Raw genomic sequence first — 17,859 nt, forward strand, 5'->3', positions numbered from 1 at the left:
GGGGCGGAGCGGGGCGGGGCGGGGCGGAGCGGGGCGGGGCGGGGCGGGGCGGGGCGGGGCGGGGCGGGGCGGAGCGGAGCGGGGCGGAGCGGGGCGGGGCGGAGCGGAGCGGGGCGGGGCGGGGCGGGGCGGGGCGGGGCGGGGCGGGGCGGGGCGGGGCGGGGCGGGGCGGGGCGGGGCGGAGCGGGGCGGAGCGGAGCGGGGCGGAGCGGGGCGGGGCGGAGCGGGGCGGGGCGGAGCGGAGCGGGGCGGGGCGGGGCGGGGCGGAGCGGGGCGGAGCGGGGCGGGGCGGAGCGGGGCGGGGCGGAGCGGGGCGGGGCGGAGCGGGGCGGGGCGGAGCGGGGCGGGGCGGGGCGGAGCGGGGCGGGGCGGGGCGGAGCGGGGCGGGGCGGGGCGGGGCGGAGCGGAGCGGAGCGGGGCGGAGCGGGGCGGGGCGGGGCGGAGCGGAGCGGGGCGGAGCGGAGCGGGGCGGAGCGGAGCGGGGCGGGGCGGAGCGGGGCGGGGCGGGGCTGAGCGGAGCGGGGCGGAGCGGGGCGGAGCGGGGCGGGGCGGGGCGGGGCGGGGCGGAGCGGAGCGGGGCGGAGCGGAGCGGGGCGGGGCGGAGCTGGGCGGGGCGGGGCGGGGCGGAGCGGGCCGGGCCGGGCGGGGCCGGGCCGGGCCTCGGCAGCCGTGGAGGTGATCTGGGAGCGGGGCGGGCTCGGCAGCCGTGGAGGTGATCTGGGAGCGGGGCGGGCTCGGCAGCCGTGGAGGTGATCTGGGAGCGGGGCGGGCTCGGCAGCCGTGGAGGTGATCTGGGAGCGGGGCGGGCCTCGGCAGCGAGGCCGCCGCAGCGCCGAGCCCCGGCGGGCGCGGGGAGGCGGGTCAGGCTCTTCCCGCTCCGCCCACTTACTAATTACTATTTAGTACTAAATACTTTTTTTTTAAGCCCCTTTTCGATTTGGAAAGAAATTTTTAAAAAGTCACAAGCCATCCCGTGAGAAGACTGTAGCTAACACAGCTTGAATTCCTAGAACTCGTGCCTTCCCATCACCTACCCTCACTTCCTCCCTTGCCTCACGTCCTCCAATACCGACACATAACCAGAGCATCCGCCAGTACCTGACCTCAGACACATGGTAAGGGCTGTCATAGTTCACTTAGTTGTTTTCGGGGGGTTTTTTTTGATACCAGTAATGATGTATAATAAAAGAACTGTCACTTTTCATTCAGTCCGGTTTTATTTTGGATATTAGCATTTACACTTTTAGAAAATGGAACAGAAGGCTGGCAATAAAAAAAAAAAATTAGCAACCATGTAGCAGCAAGAAAAGTCATGTCTTTTTTTTCTTATTCTTTACTTTCTTCTTAGAGAATATGGCATGTTTCATAGCTAATCTTCTAAGGATCCCCATCTTTACTCTCTTTTGAGTTTTCTGCCCTTTCTTTTTGTCAGGCCTGTAAAGCAAAAAAGGAACATTGAGATTAGAATAAAATGAAGAACACACTTCTCTGTACAAATATATTTGCTGGTATTTTAAATAAGTATATAAATTTTGTGGCAATATGTGAAGTACCATCACAAAAAGTACAAGGAATATTCCATCTTAAAACGTTATGGTATTTCAATTTCCCAAAACTGTCCACTTTATTGCTACTATACTTTCATTTTATGTACTTATTCAGCATTTAAATATAAACAGATATTGAAAACAAGAAACTCACCAAGTACAAAAAAGCACATACATAGTTTCATGCTAATATGTAATGCATGAATATATAATAGAAAGGCTTAGAAGAAAGTACGTAAAGTTTAACACCATTAGGAAGCATCTTGCAATTAGTACAGGACCTAAGTACAACTGGCAAGTGGAATGTTTTCTGTCTCTGACAAAAGATGTCATAATGCAAAACGCTGCATAACTATAACAAAACATACAAAATTTTTATTAGAAAAAGAGATCTAAGTTATCTTCTGCAATGAATCAGCAAAAGAACTAACTGATGGCCTGAAAGTACTAAACCATTCTGGTACAACAGACAGAATAGTACCTTCCTTGACAGAAGAAACAGATGAGGTTTCATGAATTTCTTTTACCATCCTTTTTAATTTTTTAGCAGAGGAAAAAGAAATAGTAAGAGATGGAATTTTTATGAGAGATATATAAAATGAAACATTGCTACCTTTTGTGTCTAATACTCCCTAAGCAAAATCCGGTTTAGTATCAGTAGGACACAAAGCAATAGAGCCGTACCCATCTACCATCCAGCAGGCACCTGGTCAATCTCTGGATACTGATCCAAGAGGGTAATTGAGTCTCACTGTGTAACACACAGCTTTTGGGATGGAAGATTTGCACTCCCCCTGCTACAGCCATTCAAGTCCAGAATCACAGAAAACCCCACTACTCTGGAGAGGAATTTATAAAAGTGCAATCAGTTATCCCGAACTGGAAAGACTGAGCCATCTGCTGGATCATCTCTTAGCAAATCCCCTTTCCTGTTTTCAGTTAGTTCCATCTGAAGACAGCCACACACCATTTATTTGGCTCTCTGATACATACAGGTATGTGTACAGTGTTGCTCTGTATGTTACTAAAGGGCAGTCATGGAAGAAAAAAGGTATTTGATGTGACCCTCATTAACGGTGGAGATTTAGATCATGCTACAAAAAGCATGTGAAATACCAGAAGGAAAAAAGCAAAATATGCTACAACAAAGCAAAAGAGACAGGAAGCAATAAAACCATTAATAGTGACTCTTCTATCTGCCCTTTCATGAGGAATTAAAAGGGGATAAAAGTGTTCTATTACATCAATTTTCAGTTGTCTTGACAGAGCTCCATGCACCAGTCACCAAGTTTGCCATCCATATAAGTCAGCGTTGAAAGAAAACCCACAGATGGGGAACTGGAAGCCCCAGTAAGTGACCTTTTATCATACCCGCCCTTCAGTATATACTCCCCAGCAACGCAGCAAGTGGGCAATAGTGAGACTGACATCAGCATCTAAAGCCAAAAATTATCTCTTTCTGAATTGATTCCATGACATAAGATGTCATCTCATCTGAATGCTGTATTTTACTGTATTAATGCAATATCACACTTACTGACAAGCTGTGCTGGTGCGGGAGAGACTGGGACAGCCACTGCGCTTGTGACCTGCCTTGCCACAAACGAAACAGCCAATGTCAGTCTTCTCACAACTGTGCTTTTGAAGAGTGCAGCAGTTGCAATTGTTACAATGAAACCAAGCTGCAAAATACATAATATGATTTATGATCTTGGAAAAGTTTAGAATGACCATTCTGAAACCAAGCTTTAAATATAGGCCACAATACCACGTTTTTAATTCTGGATTAGCTTTACAGAAATGGATGTGAGTCACTTTCTGGTCCCTTATCACATTACTAGACATAGTGTGCAATTATGTGTGAATTATTTGGGCATTAGAACTATTACCCTGTGTGTGATCTTAAAAAGAAAAATAGTCCAAATGTTATAATGGACTTGTAACAGTAACAAAAATGACTGCTTCAGCTATTTATACAGAGCTATAAATACAACTAAATTTGTGCATGAAACATAATTTTATCATGATCTCTCGAACATTTTAGTAATTGCCTATTTGTTTATGAAATTCAAAGTTTACAAAATGAGGAAATGCTTATATGACAAATGGAAATATTTCAGTTTTCCCATAATAAACATAAATGGGATTTAGTGTGCCTTGACAAGAATTTATTACATTTCCACACAGCGCAAGTACACCAAAACTAAAGAATAGCAACTTGTGTGAAATTAACACTTTTCCTTTATGTCTTCTGAATTACTACATTTTACTTCTTTCACAAAATATTTTCTCTCCTGGTTTGGAATCTCAGTTTCTTTGGACTACGTGCACCTTTATTTAGAAAATATTTTTCTGTACTTACAGGGTTTTACACATTTTTTGCAAAGAACACAATGTTTCCATCGTCTGCCATCCTACAAAAGGCAAATAAATGGTTTTATTTATTAAAGCCCCCCACTGATTCCATCTTAAAACAGAACTACTCAGGTATGGTCCCCAATCTTTACAGGAACAACTCTTCTGTAGGAAGGACTGCAACTCAGAAGCAACAGTCCTGAGAATCTGTGAAAACCACAGATGAAATTTTGAAATTAGCAAGTTCTACAACTTCAAAACATAAGAAAAAATGTATGTGTCAACAGACCACAGCTGAATAAGCTCTGGTCTAAGTGGCAAGTAGCAAACTTGTCCTGTCCTTTTTCCAACACAAAGGAACTAGGGAAAGCGAAATTATTTCCCAGTGAATTATGAAAGATGTACTGAGAAGGTAATAAGTCTATGAAACTGAACTGCTGGAGGTTTCCCATGGAACTCAGTATCAGAATAGGTTTTTATCAAAGCAAGCACTACAGAGGTTGTTATCTGACTACTTCTAAAACTTCCATTCAGAAAGAAGTGAAAATACTTACTTTTGATGTGCATGAATTGCATATCTCACAGTGCTGGTTACCAGAACTAACATATCGCTGACATATAGTGCAAAACCTGGGGAAAAAGATGAACTGGCCCACTATTTGCTCACAGAACAATTAATTTTATACAAGCTTAACAACAAATATAAGGACTGCAAAATCACTTTGTTGAATTAAAGATTATGTCTTTGATGCATAAATGACCACTTAGGCCATTTACATACAGTACATCCACACAGTAAAATACAGGTGCTTGAAGTCAAATTATCAACAGTATCAGTAGTAAAAGAAACTAAATTCCTCTGTACTCAGTGCTTCTCTTAGTGTTCATTTCTTAACTACTGTCTTAACAGCAGATTATCAGACATAGCTGCAAATCTCTCTTGTAGATGTAGACAATATTTCCCACAGGAAAAATGAGGAATCTCATCATTCCACACTGGAAAATACAAATGTAATTTTAGACACTTCAGCTCTCCTAGACATAGTTTATATAACATGCAACTTTAGAATGAGACAGAAAAATGTGCTTTTAAGCCTGGCATCCAAGTTAGGCAAGACAATACTGAACAGCACCATCCCAAACTCCTTTGGAGATTTTGTGCCTTAATTAAGAACAAAGACACTCTTTTAAAAGTCACCTGAGTATTAATACATCTTACCTATAACCCTCTTCTTCAGGAAGCACGATCATATTTGGGGTAAGGTTCGTGAAAATACGGACAGGAGACTGTCTACGACCTGTCTTGCCATGCTTATATAGTGCATGATTATCATAGTCTACCTAGAAAAACAAAACCATAAAAAAGAGTCTTAAAACGCTAAGCACAGGAAGAGCTATTTACATATTTATTATCTTTATATGTGCCTTATGAAATGTTCAGGTTTATACAGAAGACTCTAACCCCAAATCAGATTACAAATTCTACATCCAGTTTTTTGTCTCATTTACTTGTAAATTTGTGCAAACATAGTATTAGGCTAGACACACAATACTTCAATAATCATATTTTACTTATTCCCTTTTGCTCATTTGCAGGGGATACCTAAGATAACATTGCAGTTGTTTACAAGAGCAACCTGTCAAAAAAAACCGGGATCTATATTGTTCGGTTTGTCAGTACAAGTGGCGACATCTTAACCTATCTCAGAGTAACTACAAAGTTGCTAATCCAATTAGCACTGCTTTTTCCAGCACCGCCTTCAGAGACTTGTCACAAAAAGCTCTGAACACTGGCAAGAATGCAGAGTCTAGCCTAGCATGAGTTTAAAATTTTCTTCAACAAATTTCTATTCTACAAGACACAAATACATTTTTCAGAACATCAATGTCAAAATTCATGAAGAGCTGTTAAATGAAGAAATAAACCTTTAGCATCATGAATACCCATGACTGAGCTCTCAAAACACACTACAGCACGTGTGCTTAAACTATGTACAGAATGGATACAATATTGAAGAAGCGGATACCAGATTATTGCTTCATCACTGACAAGTTCACTTATTAAGCAATTTTAAGTAATTCCAAACATTTCCATCATTGCAATTGTACTCTGATCCCAGCAGTTTTGGAGACGAAAGACCCTTTTTTTTTTTTTTAACCAGGGCCGAGCACTACCCACTAACATTTCAACATCTGTGAAAAACGAAATAGTCTTCATCAAGTTACCTCTCACCTCTGCAACAAGCACCTGTCAGAATTAGAACAAATTTTGCTACACTGAAAGCCTGGCAGAATAAACAAGTTAATGAATAAATGACAGATGAGTTAAAGATACGTAACAGGAACACGATAAAGCTATCACAGATATGACTACGAGAAATACAGAACGCAGGCTTCACACGAGCAAGGCCCAGCTACAGAGAAGAACGCCGTTGTACCTGCTTTCACTCATATTCCTGTTCACATTGCACACAACTGATATTTAGCAGATTCACTGGATTCAGCTGTACCTGGTAATCCATCATACTGAAGCTTGGGAAAAAGTCAAGAATACGAGACTCAAAGAAGTATGGAAATATCCAGAACACGGGCATCTCTTTGTTGTCATGACCTAGTAATGAAAAGACTTTGGTGTACATAGGAGAAAAACACAGTACATGCAGCATGAGAAATTTACAGTGAACATTCCAAATACATAAACATGGATATCTACATCATACTGGGCAGAAGAAGTAGTTCTCTTAGGCAACAGAAAGTTTTGGCATATTTTACACATGGAGATGTAAGTGCCATGTAACTAAACTCTTGATACCAGCTTAGGCTGCTAAGAAACAGGACTGGTTTGACAGCTTATTTTTCTCTACCTTTAAAGTCCATTTTAATTGCAAAGCAGATTTGTAAAAAAATGGGAAAAGTTTTTAATGCAGACTTTGGGAATTGGGCATTACTGATCTAAAAATATCAGGAGAATAAATTAGATATATGATAGTTCATCTCTAGAAATTATAACAAGTGTGCTCACATTCACCTGAGTAACAACAATCACAGAGTTAGAAATAGGTCCTTTTTCCTTAAAGTGATGTTACAGCACAACCCACCTATCTGGCTGTAATACATACCTTCTTTTTCTGTCTCCTTCCACATTGCCATCAGCTTTTTAAAACTAGAAGCCAGTGCTTCCACTAAACCTCCAAATGGGGGATCAGTTACCATAATGACTCTTTCACCATTCTCTTCATACAAGAATTTCCTGCAAGTTTCACGTGCAGCCTGTAAGAAACAGAAGTTAATTTCCAGAAATAAAGATTTGAGAACTGTAAACATATTGTCTTTGGCAATGAAATGATCACTGTAGAAATTTCAAATTTAAAGATGAAACTTTTTTCCTGTCTTGTGGAGGTGAATTTCCTCCTGAGTAGCATTAAAAAAAAAAAAAAAACCCAACCACAAAAATCCCACCTAGATTTGAAGGACTGAAAACAAGTGCCCTGTTCAGTTAACATATAAAAACATTACTGAAAATCAAAGAATGAGAGTGCCTTCTCTTCAGCAGTTCTCTTCCACTCAATTAAAAGTTAAAGCTGCCTATTAAATTTACGCTAATTAATGTTGCTTACACACCTCAATTGCTGCTTTTATTAAAATGTTCTTAATTGATTCTTGTTTTTCCGTGATGTTTTCTACTAGATAGCCATGGCTTTCTTACAAAATTCTGCATCAACAACGTGCATTTTTTTACCAAAGCACTCAATAAATACTTGGCCTTACCTCTCCGCCAAAAAAATGATGATTGAACATGTTGTAGTGGCAGAATTCACCCTCTGTGTAGAATTGTGAATACCTGTAAAATAAGTTTTGATAGTAGTAGAAAAACATAAACAACTCTTCATTTTTCCTAAGGGGATAGTTAAACACAGTTAAAACAGGCCTCAAGAAAAACATCATCTTTGGGTTCTGATAACTGACAACACATACCAATTCTGAGAAATAATTAAGTATACTTACTTTCCTCATCAACTGGATGTCATTTGTGTATGTGTACAGGAACAGAGATGCAGAGACAAGAAAGGGAAAACAACCACCAATTTATCTCTTTAAGTAATAAGAATACACATCTTTGTATAGGTTCTTCAGATAGATAAACATTTGCTAAAACCTACCTGAAATCAATATCCAGCAAAAGGCTTCTAACACTGAATTCTTCTTCTTGTGATACTCTTGACTGGATCATTTCATGAAGTCTGAAGTATAATTGGAACAAAGAAATTTAATACAAAATCGCTGGCTTCAGAAATGATCTGGCAAGACGAGAATGCCTGGTACTTTACTAAACGTAAAACCAAACAGATAGAGAAAATGGAGTAGTCTAAACTTGCATGACTCCATTTGGTTTGTACTCAGAGTCAGAAAAATAAGTTAGTCTTAAAAGACGAGAAATCAGTGGAGCCTACTGGATCACCTTACACAAAAAAGCATGAACTAGGAAACTCACTGTCACTTCTATACGGAACAGAGAGATCTGAAGCATGTATGTGTGTCATTCGCATTGGTGCCACAGTCTTCTCTGGTATAAATTCAAAGCTAGACCCCACTAGATGTTTGGATAATCCCAACCAATTAAAGTACAGTGAACCTCTTATTATGGGAGAATCATTGATCATGTAATCATTAGTAAGCTGTACAGTTTTGAGAGAGAAATATTATTTGAAAATGTAACAATTCTCACTGATGTACCTGGGTGTTCCAACAGAGAGCACTCGTCTGAATCCTAAATCTGTAAGGAGATTCAGTAGGAACTGGCAACTTCTGTCTGCAAATAAATATTGTGCATTTGTTTTTTTATTCTCCAGTGGATATAGAAGTTGACTGGGACTTTTCAACTGGGTAGTGGTGATATCACACAGGAACTGGTGATCTGAGTGTTCTTCCCATTCTGCTGGCAATAGCAATTGCTGGCATTCCTGGCAAAACCTCCTCTTTGATAATGGCAACAGAACAAAATTCTTGTACCTTTAAATATAAAAGACAATAGGGAACAAAATTTGAAAAAAGCTTCTATCAAAGATAGGAAGGGGAGCTGTGGGAGGGGGCTTCGTATATTTTAGGAGTTCAGACATTTAAACAGACAACATAGTTTACATTGCTCTCGCAAAACTCCATGAGAATGAATTATTATTGATGAAAAAATATTCAAAGGACACTTTGAAATGCATAAAATATTTTGACCAAATATACTGGGAATTTCCATGAAATAGCTAGATTACAGAGTGAAGATTCCATCAGCTATCAGCAAAGTACTGTACATTTATACACAAAGCTCAGACATTATGTGTTACTGTGTTACCTTTGCTTCTTTTCACAATGTTAAGCCTGCTACTTTTGCATACTAAAGTCGAAAATAATTTTTTTAACAGAAATTGCTACTGATGTCTTGTAAGCACATTATGAGCACTAACATAAGAATGACTATACATACCAGAAAAAAAAAATCCAACAGCCCCAGTTTCTGGTTTGAAAATACCGTGCTCTAGTTAAATGTTTCATGCTATTTCCTTCCCACTGCCATACAACAGTTCTTAGTTGTCCAAATCCCTCTTTTCATATTTTAAAGAAACCTGAAATGTTATCTCTACATTCAGATACCCATACTACTTCATTTTTACTGAAGAAAATATACACTAACAATACCTGTCCACGTTCTGTCTGTGTGTAAAAGGAGGCTGATGGTTTCTATTATATTCTTCACGTGCCGCAAGCCTAGTTTTTGACACCTGTAAAATTTGCATATATGAAAAGTTACAAAACGAACAGCTACTGTTGTGCATTGTGTATCAAATCTCAACATGAAAAAAAGGGGTGAATAAAAGGTCTCATGCTTTAGCTACTTTGCAAGGAATAATGATCATGTTTGTTGTTTCAGAAGAACAAGTGTGTCTGCAGCACAGGGGCATGCTGCAAAACAACACAAGCCTCTCATTGTGAATTTAAACTGTGCGTTTCATTCTTCTATCACATGTAACACTCAGAGAAAAACTCAAAACATTATTATGATGAAGATAGAAAGAGCCGTACTTTCTATTAATGTGTGCCAGCAGTTGTGTTCCCTCTGAAGAACTATGATCTGATCCTGAAAAACTGATGATAGTAGAAATGTTGCCCAAGTCTTTTGTGTGAAATCATTTTAAAAGCATGACAGCTCCTTGTCATGATCTCCACCTGAGTATTTACCATTTCAGTCTTTCACACTCTTCTCCGAGTCTTCTACTTTGTTCCCACAAAACATATTCATGGTTTGACAAAAAAGTTTCAAGACATTTGGTCAAAACTTATGGAACTGTTTTGCTTAAAGGAGGAGACGGTAAAATGCAATACAACAAAAGACATCATAATACAAGTGATATTCAAAATGAACAACAAAGAGATATTGCTGCAAATATTCTGAGATTGCTGACCATCATGCCAAGCCCCACCATCTCAGCATTCTGTATGCTCCACTATTGTTTGTATCCAACAGATTTTCTCTATTTTAATCAGGGGAAACAATGACATCTTGGGATCAGAAGTACACAATTTTGTTCAACATTGCATAGCATCGGCAAACTTCCTAGATGTTTTGGCAATAGAATAACAAATGCCAGTTTTGCGCAAAATGTACACAGCCTTCCTTGAAAGCTATACTTGAAACATGTTCTCCTGACAAATAAATGCTCAGCTAAATACCAACTATTAGACCAAGTTTAGAAAATAGCACTTGCCACAGATTTCCACAACAAAATATATTTTTAAAATTGCTAAATAGAGGAAAAAAATCCCCAATACTTCACAGAACCATAGAATGGCTTGGGTTGGAAGGGACTTCAAATTCCAACCCTCCTGCCATGGGCAGGGCCACCTTCCACTCGACCAAGTTGCTCAGAGCTCCATCCAGCTTGGCCTTGAGCACTTCCAGGGATGGGACATCTAGAACTTCTCTGGGCAACTCTTCCAGTGCCTCACCACCCTCAAAGAAAAGAACTGCTTACTAACATCTCATCTAAACCTATCCTCTTTATGTTTAAAGCCATCACCCTTTGTCCCACCACTACATGCCCTTGCAAAAAATCCCTCTCCAGATTTCTTGGAGGCCCCCCTTCAGGTATGGGGAGGCTGCAATAAAGTCTCCCCGGAGCCTTCTCTTCTCCACGCTGAACAACGCAAACTCTCCCAGCCTTTCCTCATAGGAGAGCTGCTCCAGACCTCCGATCACATTCGTAGCCTTAAGCCTTTAGCACAGCCTTAAGCAGTGCTCTCTTACCTTCTCATCTTCCCACTGAAAAAAGTTACAATCCTTTCTATCCCTACAAGCCGAACAAGCATAGAATCTTCTTCCTTGCTCTTTTCCTTGCCTGGTCTTCGCAAACAGAAGTGTAGGACCTAGGGACAAAGGCGATGACACGATAACATAGGGAACATCTGCAGATCTGTTTCACGGCTCTGCTGCAAGAACCGAGCATCCAGAACAAGGCTTCCCCAAAGGCTGCTACAAAACAGCCCGCGCCAGGAGGTGTCCCCCCCAGGCCCGGCTCACCGTGAGGGCAGCTGGGCGCGCCGGGCGCCGGCCCGAGCAGGGCGACAGACCCGGGCCTCGGCCGCTCCCAGCCCGCCGCCGCCATGGCACCGCCTCCTTCCCGACGGGCACCGCGCCGCGCGGCGGACGGCGCCCCCCAGCGGAACGGCGGCCCCGGCGCCGCCCGGGCGGGAGCGGCAGAGCGGGGCCCGGAGCGGCAGAGCGGGCCCGGAGCGGCAGAGCGGGCCCGGAGCGGCAGAGCGGGGCCCGGAGCGGCAGAGCGGGGCCCGGAGCGGCAGAGCGGGCCCGGAGCGGCAGAGCGGGGCCCGGAGCGGCAGAGCGGGCCCGGAGCGGCAGAGCGGGCCCGGAGCGGCAGAGCGGGGCCCGGAGCGGCAGAGCGGGGCCCGGAGCGGCAGAGCCCGGAGCCGCGGGCACCGCCACTGGGACAGGCGGCAGCACCGGCCCTTTGTTAATGAACTGTCCGGTAGAAACGATCATGGCAAGGCTATAAAGGCATTTCCATCTCCTTTCGAACTGCACTATACCGTGTTTTACATTTAACGCTTAACATTTCAGGTTGTTGAAGTTGCTGACATGCTACATTAATATTTACATCCACTCCGAATTATATAAAATACAAGCATTTTATTATTTCTCAGTTCAACAATATTGCTTAGAATTACAAAATACAGCAATGTCTGAAATACTGAAGGTTTCATAAAAGTAGCAATCTTTCTCCCCTTCCCAGTCTTAAATGTCAAAAAAATTACTAAAATAAAAATATTTATCACATTACATAAGCTGCAAACTTAGAAACATGACCATCAAGTCTTAAACCAGGTAACTTAAACATAAATGTAAATGGCAACTGGCAGGCGAGCACATTATTCAGCCCACAAAAGTAATTCTCTTTGCTGTAGATAATCCAGGGTTTTTTTCTTTTTTTTTTCCCAGTCAAACCCAAACAAACTGTGTTTAGCTAGAAATTTAGAAGGCAGACTGGCTTTGTGATGAACACATTAGAGCTTCTGTCATTAGTAGAACCACGCTGGTGACAACTGATGAACACATTTTTACATGTATGGCAAAACAAACCTCTAACAACATGGTGCAATTCCTTCATAGTGATGCATCTCTAAAGAAATATCACAGATTTCCATATATGTGCTTAAATATACAAATGCTAAACACTACAGTGAAATTTCAACCTCTGAAACATACACTCAGTGTGGTTTGTCACAGTAGAAACTGTGTGTATTTACTTGGGTTGAATTTTGCTGTAATTCAACTATTTTTTTGGTCCCCACGTGCAAAAAGGCCTACTTGGAGCATTTTTCCCCCCTTCTCCCTTTCTTTGACTTGCTTGTCAAGGACAGATTGATTTATTTCAAGTGCATGACTTTTCAAGTAGCTAGTCTACAAAAATCTATAACCAGTTTAAAATATCAGGAAGAAAATCCAAGGAAAAGCATTTTCACAATCAAAGATAGCATTCTGAACTTCTTTTAAAAGCCATATAAAAAGAAATTGATAGTGTATGCATTCTCACATTAATATTTTTAAAAAATTCCTATTGTATTCAAAATTAGTTTCTCAGCATATGCAAATGGTTTATCTTCTCTCATTCTAAATATTATTCAGAATACATTAATTTAGCCTATAAAAATACAGTATGGACAAATTCTTTTCATTCCCTGACATAAGAATTCACAATTTTGACACAAAAATTGTAAACTTTTATTACATTCAAAATACATTTCTTAAGTCTTCAGAATTTAAGTTCTGAGGTGCTGGCAGTCAGAGCTCTTGGTATACAGCAGAAGTACATTATTGCAGAGCCTTTACACAAAAGTAGCTTTCTAAAGTTAAGAGAAACTTACTCTTCCCATGTATTTTTGTTGCTACCAGGAGGAAAAGAAAGGCTTCCTGCTATGAAAGGTCTGTGTGAATGCATTACTCAGATGAACAATTCGGCCCTGACTTCCAGTGCTACTTCGTTCTACAATCACACGTGGCATCTGAACAAGCTGAATGGGACTCTTTTCATCCTTTAATGCCTGAGTAAGGTTTAGTATCTAAAAAGAGTAAAAGCAGGTGAGGTTAGGGTGCACAAATAAAACTGTGGCTAACAGGCTTATCATTTTAGTTGCTACTCTTAAATCAATTCTGTAGAGGACTACGCTGCTGAATAAATTAATTTCAAAAGATATGCTATTGCAAGTAAAAATATTTTATTTATTCTGTAACATGAATACATCCTACTGCTGTCTACCCTTCCATTCTTTTCCTATTTCATGCAGTCCTCTTCCAATTTTCAGAAAATTTTAAGAGATAAAAATCTATGAGCATTTTTAATTTCACAAATCTCTTGAAAGCATTGCACCTTTAGTGAAAAAAATACCTACAAGAAAGCCATCAACATGATTTAACATAGAATATACCAGCAGTTAGCTACAAATTATTTTCATATCAGAAGATATGAAGCCATATAATTACCTCATACCAAACCCAGTGCTAAGACCCAAATTCAGCCCTCAGCTCCCAGGAGTCTGTTATCTTCCTTCCAAAACTTCAGTGCTCATGGACTGCCCTCATAACTTACTCCATGTTCAGTGTTACCCTGCTGAAAACTGAGGCAAGTATTCAATTTAGCTCTAGTGACACATTTGCACTATCCTTAATATCAAGCCTTTTTACCCCCACACAATGCCCCTTTCTTTCTTGTGAGCCTTACTGATCCTCGGCTTATTCTGCTCTTTCATGGCCAAAAAACCCTGACAAAGTCTTTTGCATTATTTACTGCAATTTGGTTCTGCCAGCAGCTCTACTTGACATTTGCATTCTCTAAGTTCTAAGGCAATCCTTTGTAGATGTGTTACCCATTTCTTGGACTCTACATTCTTGAGAGAACTGTCTCCTTTGGGTTTGAAACCCTTCCCAAAGTTTTTTTCCTACACTTCACAAAAATAGGCTTCTAACAATGTTCAGTATCTTAAAGACCTTGACCCTTCCATGCAAGATATGTTTCTCTGCAGTTTTTTATCAACTAGATTCTTCATTTTCCAATTCTTAAATTCTCATTTTTAATGATGTATTTAGATGCTTTGGCTATACTGCAAATTCATCCCAACTGAATGAATACATTAGCATGTGATCTAGATAGCCAAGTCTTCTACAATGCCCTCGTAACATACTTTGCTTTAACACCAAAAAGTTTAAAAGTTTAAAATCAGTGCCAAAAGGCATTGTTTGCCCATGTATTTCCAATCTCACCCAAGGATTACTTATTAATTGCATTTCTTCTGTTCATGAAAACCTGACATTTCCCACGGTGAAACACACTCTTATGTAGCTAGAGAGAAGTAAAAAAAAAACCCCAAACGAAAACAAATCTCTGCTAAAATCCACCTGAGGAACAGGGTGTGAAGAAAGGGTCCAGATGCAGCCTTTATAGTGGAAAATTAATTTTGACAACCTCAGTTACATCACTCTCAATTACGTCAATCATGTTTTTCCTCAAGCATTTTGTTAAATAACAGATTCCTTGTAGCCAATTGTCTCATCAGAAAAAAAAGCTACTTAATAGAGTTTAGGATGCCTGAGTACTTCAAGAACCAACCTTGCAGTGACTACACAAACTTCTCAGAAGAGTTACTTCAGAAACTCCTATAATTCAATTTAGTAAGTAAGGTTTGATGTCTTTTAGCTACCACACAAAAGATGTTAACTGGGATTATGTTTGACTAAGGAGAGCTGCAGTCTTGTGCAAGGTACATCTTGATGTAGGAAATTCTACAGAGAAAACATCGAATTAAGATGCTCTAGGAATGTCTGGTTTAAAACAATCCATGTTGAATCTATGAACACAAGGACTAAGTTTCAATAAATTCAGAGCAAATGGGACTATTAATTTGTCTAGTCCAATTGTCTTACACTTGCAGAAATCACTATTTTATGCCTACAGTGTACTAAATTTGTTCTTAGCTAAAGCTTTTTCTCTAGTATTTCCCACTAGCCTTAAATTGTAAAACAGGAAGAAGATGGAGAAATCCTCTCCTGTTTTAGTGTTAAAAAAAAAAAACAAAACAAAAAAAACCCCCAAAAAAACCGGAAAAAAAAAAACAGAAAAAAAGCCAAACCAAAACAAGCCAAGCCCAGCACTTAACTATGATCAAACTTCTAACTTGAAAATGCCTGGACTGTTTTGAAGTATGGTTTTGACATTTGATAGGATGAAGAAATTTTATTACCTAATATTGCTTTCAATAATCAAGTAAACCCTCTAAAATAAAGTCATATTTATTTTAATAGCATAGTGAAATCAGACATCAAATTTTCCATCCAAATTTCTGACTCGACTCTTATTTTTCAAATACCTTCTAAGATTTTAGAATCCCCTCCCCCAAAAACAGTAAAACATAAATCAGCATACACTTTTTGCTGTTTCATCTATCCACAAGTAAGAACAAACTCTAGAAAGAAATTTAGTCTTCTCAGATGAAAATACCTTCAAATATCACTCAGTGTAATAGGAGTCAGTTTTTGTAGCTCTAAAGAAAGCAGCTGAGGAGTGATGACAAATTAAATACATAGATAAAACCATAAAAAAACAGTCTTACCTGCCCCCTCATAACAGACATCTGGTTTTCAAAAGTAGCCTTGTCAAATCCTTTGTCAGTCTTTATTAAGAAAAACAAACAGTCTATAGTAAATAATCCATTTATTTTTAGCTATATATTTTGGTTGTAAATTCATCAATATCACAATATGCATATTCATATTTACCCACACAATTATAATTTTTGAAAGATTCAAATAGAATCCTAGTATGAATCACAAAAAGGTCTATTTACTGCATCAAGTTTACATATGTGAAAATGAAGACTGTTACACATCATAAAATACATCAGTGGATACCACTTTTGGGCATTGGTAAATACCAACAGCTGGTAGATACCAGGCTTAATATCAGCACATTGCTCTTTCTCTTATGATGACTCCAACAGAAAAATGCTTCCTCCTTCAGATTTAATAATACTTAACTAACAAACCCAGAGGGATTTTGAATACAAATGAGTCGACGACGCCAATACAGCAAAAATGTGTTTCAGGATCTAGTTTTGACATTACAGCTGCATTTTCATTACAAGTCTAAAATTTCCAATTCTTTCAATCCTTAATTGGATTTTTTTCTCTTGAACATCTGACACAAATGTTTGCAAAATGTTTTAGAGAAGGATACTCTTTACATGTCAACACTGTAGCAGAGTTTCTGTATCTTTCAAGTGAGTCTGACTTTCAATGTGATCAAGATTTCGGCATCAGCTTAGCACAATATATGCATATAAAATTAAGTATATGAAAGGTATGGAGGTACTTTAAGTTACATTAAATACATTATTTCCTCAGGCTGCTACAGTTTAAGTCTCTACACACCACGTGGGTATGTTAAATGCAGTTTTTTACACAGATTTGTGCTGTAAGAGTAAACTAGCTTTAATTATGTGAAACTTAGATATCTAATAGGTAATTTATGTTTTCAATTGAAATAGTTACTATCAATTAACCAGATTGGTGACAGTTTGCTTATAATTATATAAACCTTTTCTACCATGCCAAGGTTAAAGGTAAAATAGCATAGTATCTTGGCATTCAGAAGTTAGATGGTTATTCTTTTTATGAATGTAACTGTCTCATTACAAGTATCAGCTACTTCAGTAACAGTTAATTCAAAGAAGCACTTGATTCACCTTAAATAGTTCATAAAGGTCTTCACAAAGGTCCTGCACGAAGTTCATATCAGAAAGGCGAGGAAGAACTAGGTCTCTGGTCTCCTGAGAGAAAGGAACTTTCGCTTGAGGAAGCCAAGCCCAGTGAAAGGGATCTAATGCAGAAAAACAGTGCACTTAATGATAAACAAGCAAAAATGAAATTCTGAGTCGCATGCTCTACTACCTACTGCAAGTTCTCAGTAATACCACTTCTTCCCAACATTGTTACCCCACACATCCCTTTTAGCTACAGTTACCAGAGCAGTTTTACAACTGCTAAGCCATTTTTTCAAACAGTGAGAATATATTAAGTAATAAATATTTAGTTAAAGAAGTAAGTAAAAAAGGTATATAAATTAAACATCATAAGCAACTGTAGAGGCCTTCCCCTAGTTTAGTATAGCAGTTTCTTTTGGAGTAAAATAATAGCTGCAGTCAAATAGAAATCTTTCAGGTATTTGACTCATACGGAAGAATTAACAAAAAAGCTACTATTTTTAATATAATTTTTAATTTTTTTAAAATGCCTTCTTCTAAGAATGTTGAGAGAAAAGCATTCATAACTTTTCACGTATTTGCTATTAGACAGCTTTTTTCAAATTATATTACAAAAGTAATTAATATTACCAGATGTTAAACA

The 17,859-nt window shown here is 39.7% G+C and overlaps 1 protein-coding gene across 3 annotated transcripts in view; it reads right to left on the reverse strand.

Moving 5' to 3' along the window:
* Positions 1–1,204: 1,204 nt before the first annotated feature.
* Positions 1,205–17,859, reverse strand: part of LOC309573078 (phosphatidylinositol 4-kinase type 2-beta-like) — a 32,904-nt gene continuing 16,249 nt past the window's right edge. Inside the window, exons 8-20 of one of the 3 annotated variants that reach the window (XM_082281744.1) lie at positions 17,199–17,332; positions 16,068–16,127; positions 9,591–9,673; positions 8,637–8,912; positions 8,063–8,143; positions 7,671–7,743; positions 7,022–7,172; positions 6,413–6,513; positions 5,122–5,243; positions 4,457–4,532; positions 3,910–3,961; positions 3,085–3,229; positions 1,205–1,434 (exon numbers count right to left, since the gene is read on the reverse strand). In XM_082281744.1, the coding sequence (XP_082137870.1) occupies positions 1,311–1,434; positions 3,085–3,229; positions 3,910–3,961; positions 4,457–4,532; positions 5,122–5,243; positions 6,413–6,513; positions 7,022–7,172; positions 7,671–7,743; positions 8,063–8,143; positions 8,637–8,912; positions 9,591–9,673; positions 16,068–16,127; positions 17,199–17,332 (1,478 nt within the window). In that variant the 3' untranslated portion in view covers positions 1,205–1,310. Of the gene's footprint in view, positions 1,435–3,084; positions 3,230–3,909; positions 3,962–4,456; positions 4,533–5,121; positions 5,244–6,412; positions 6,529–7,021; positions 7,173–7,670; positions 7,744–8,062; positions 8,144–8,636; positions 8,913–9,590; positions 9,674–16,067; positions 16,128–17,198; positions 17,333–17,859 lie in introns of all 3 variants that reach the window. The other 2 variants (XM_082281743.1, XM_082281745.1) reach the window with 2 other exon arrangements.

Source organism: Coloeus monedula (genome assembly GCF_965178545.1).
Source record: "Coloeus monedula genome assembly, chromosome: 5".
In the NCBI taxonomy this organism is placed as follows: Eukaryota; Metazoa; Chordata; class Aves; order Passeriformes; family Corvidae; genus Coloeus; species Coloeus monedula.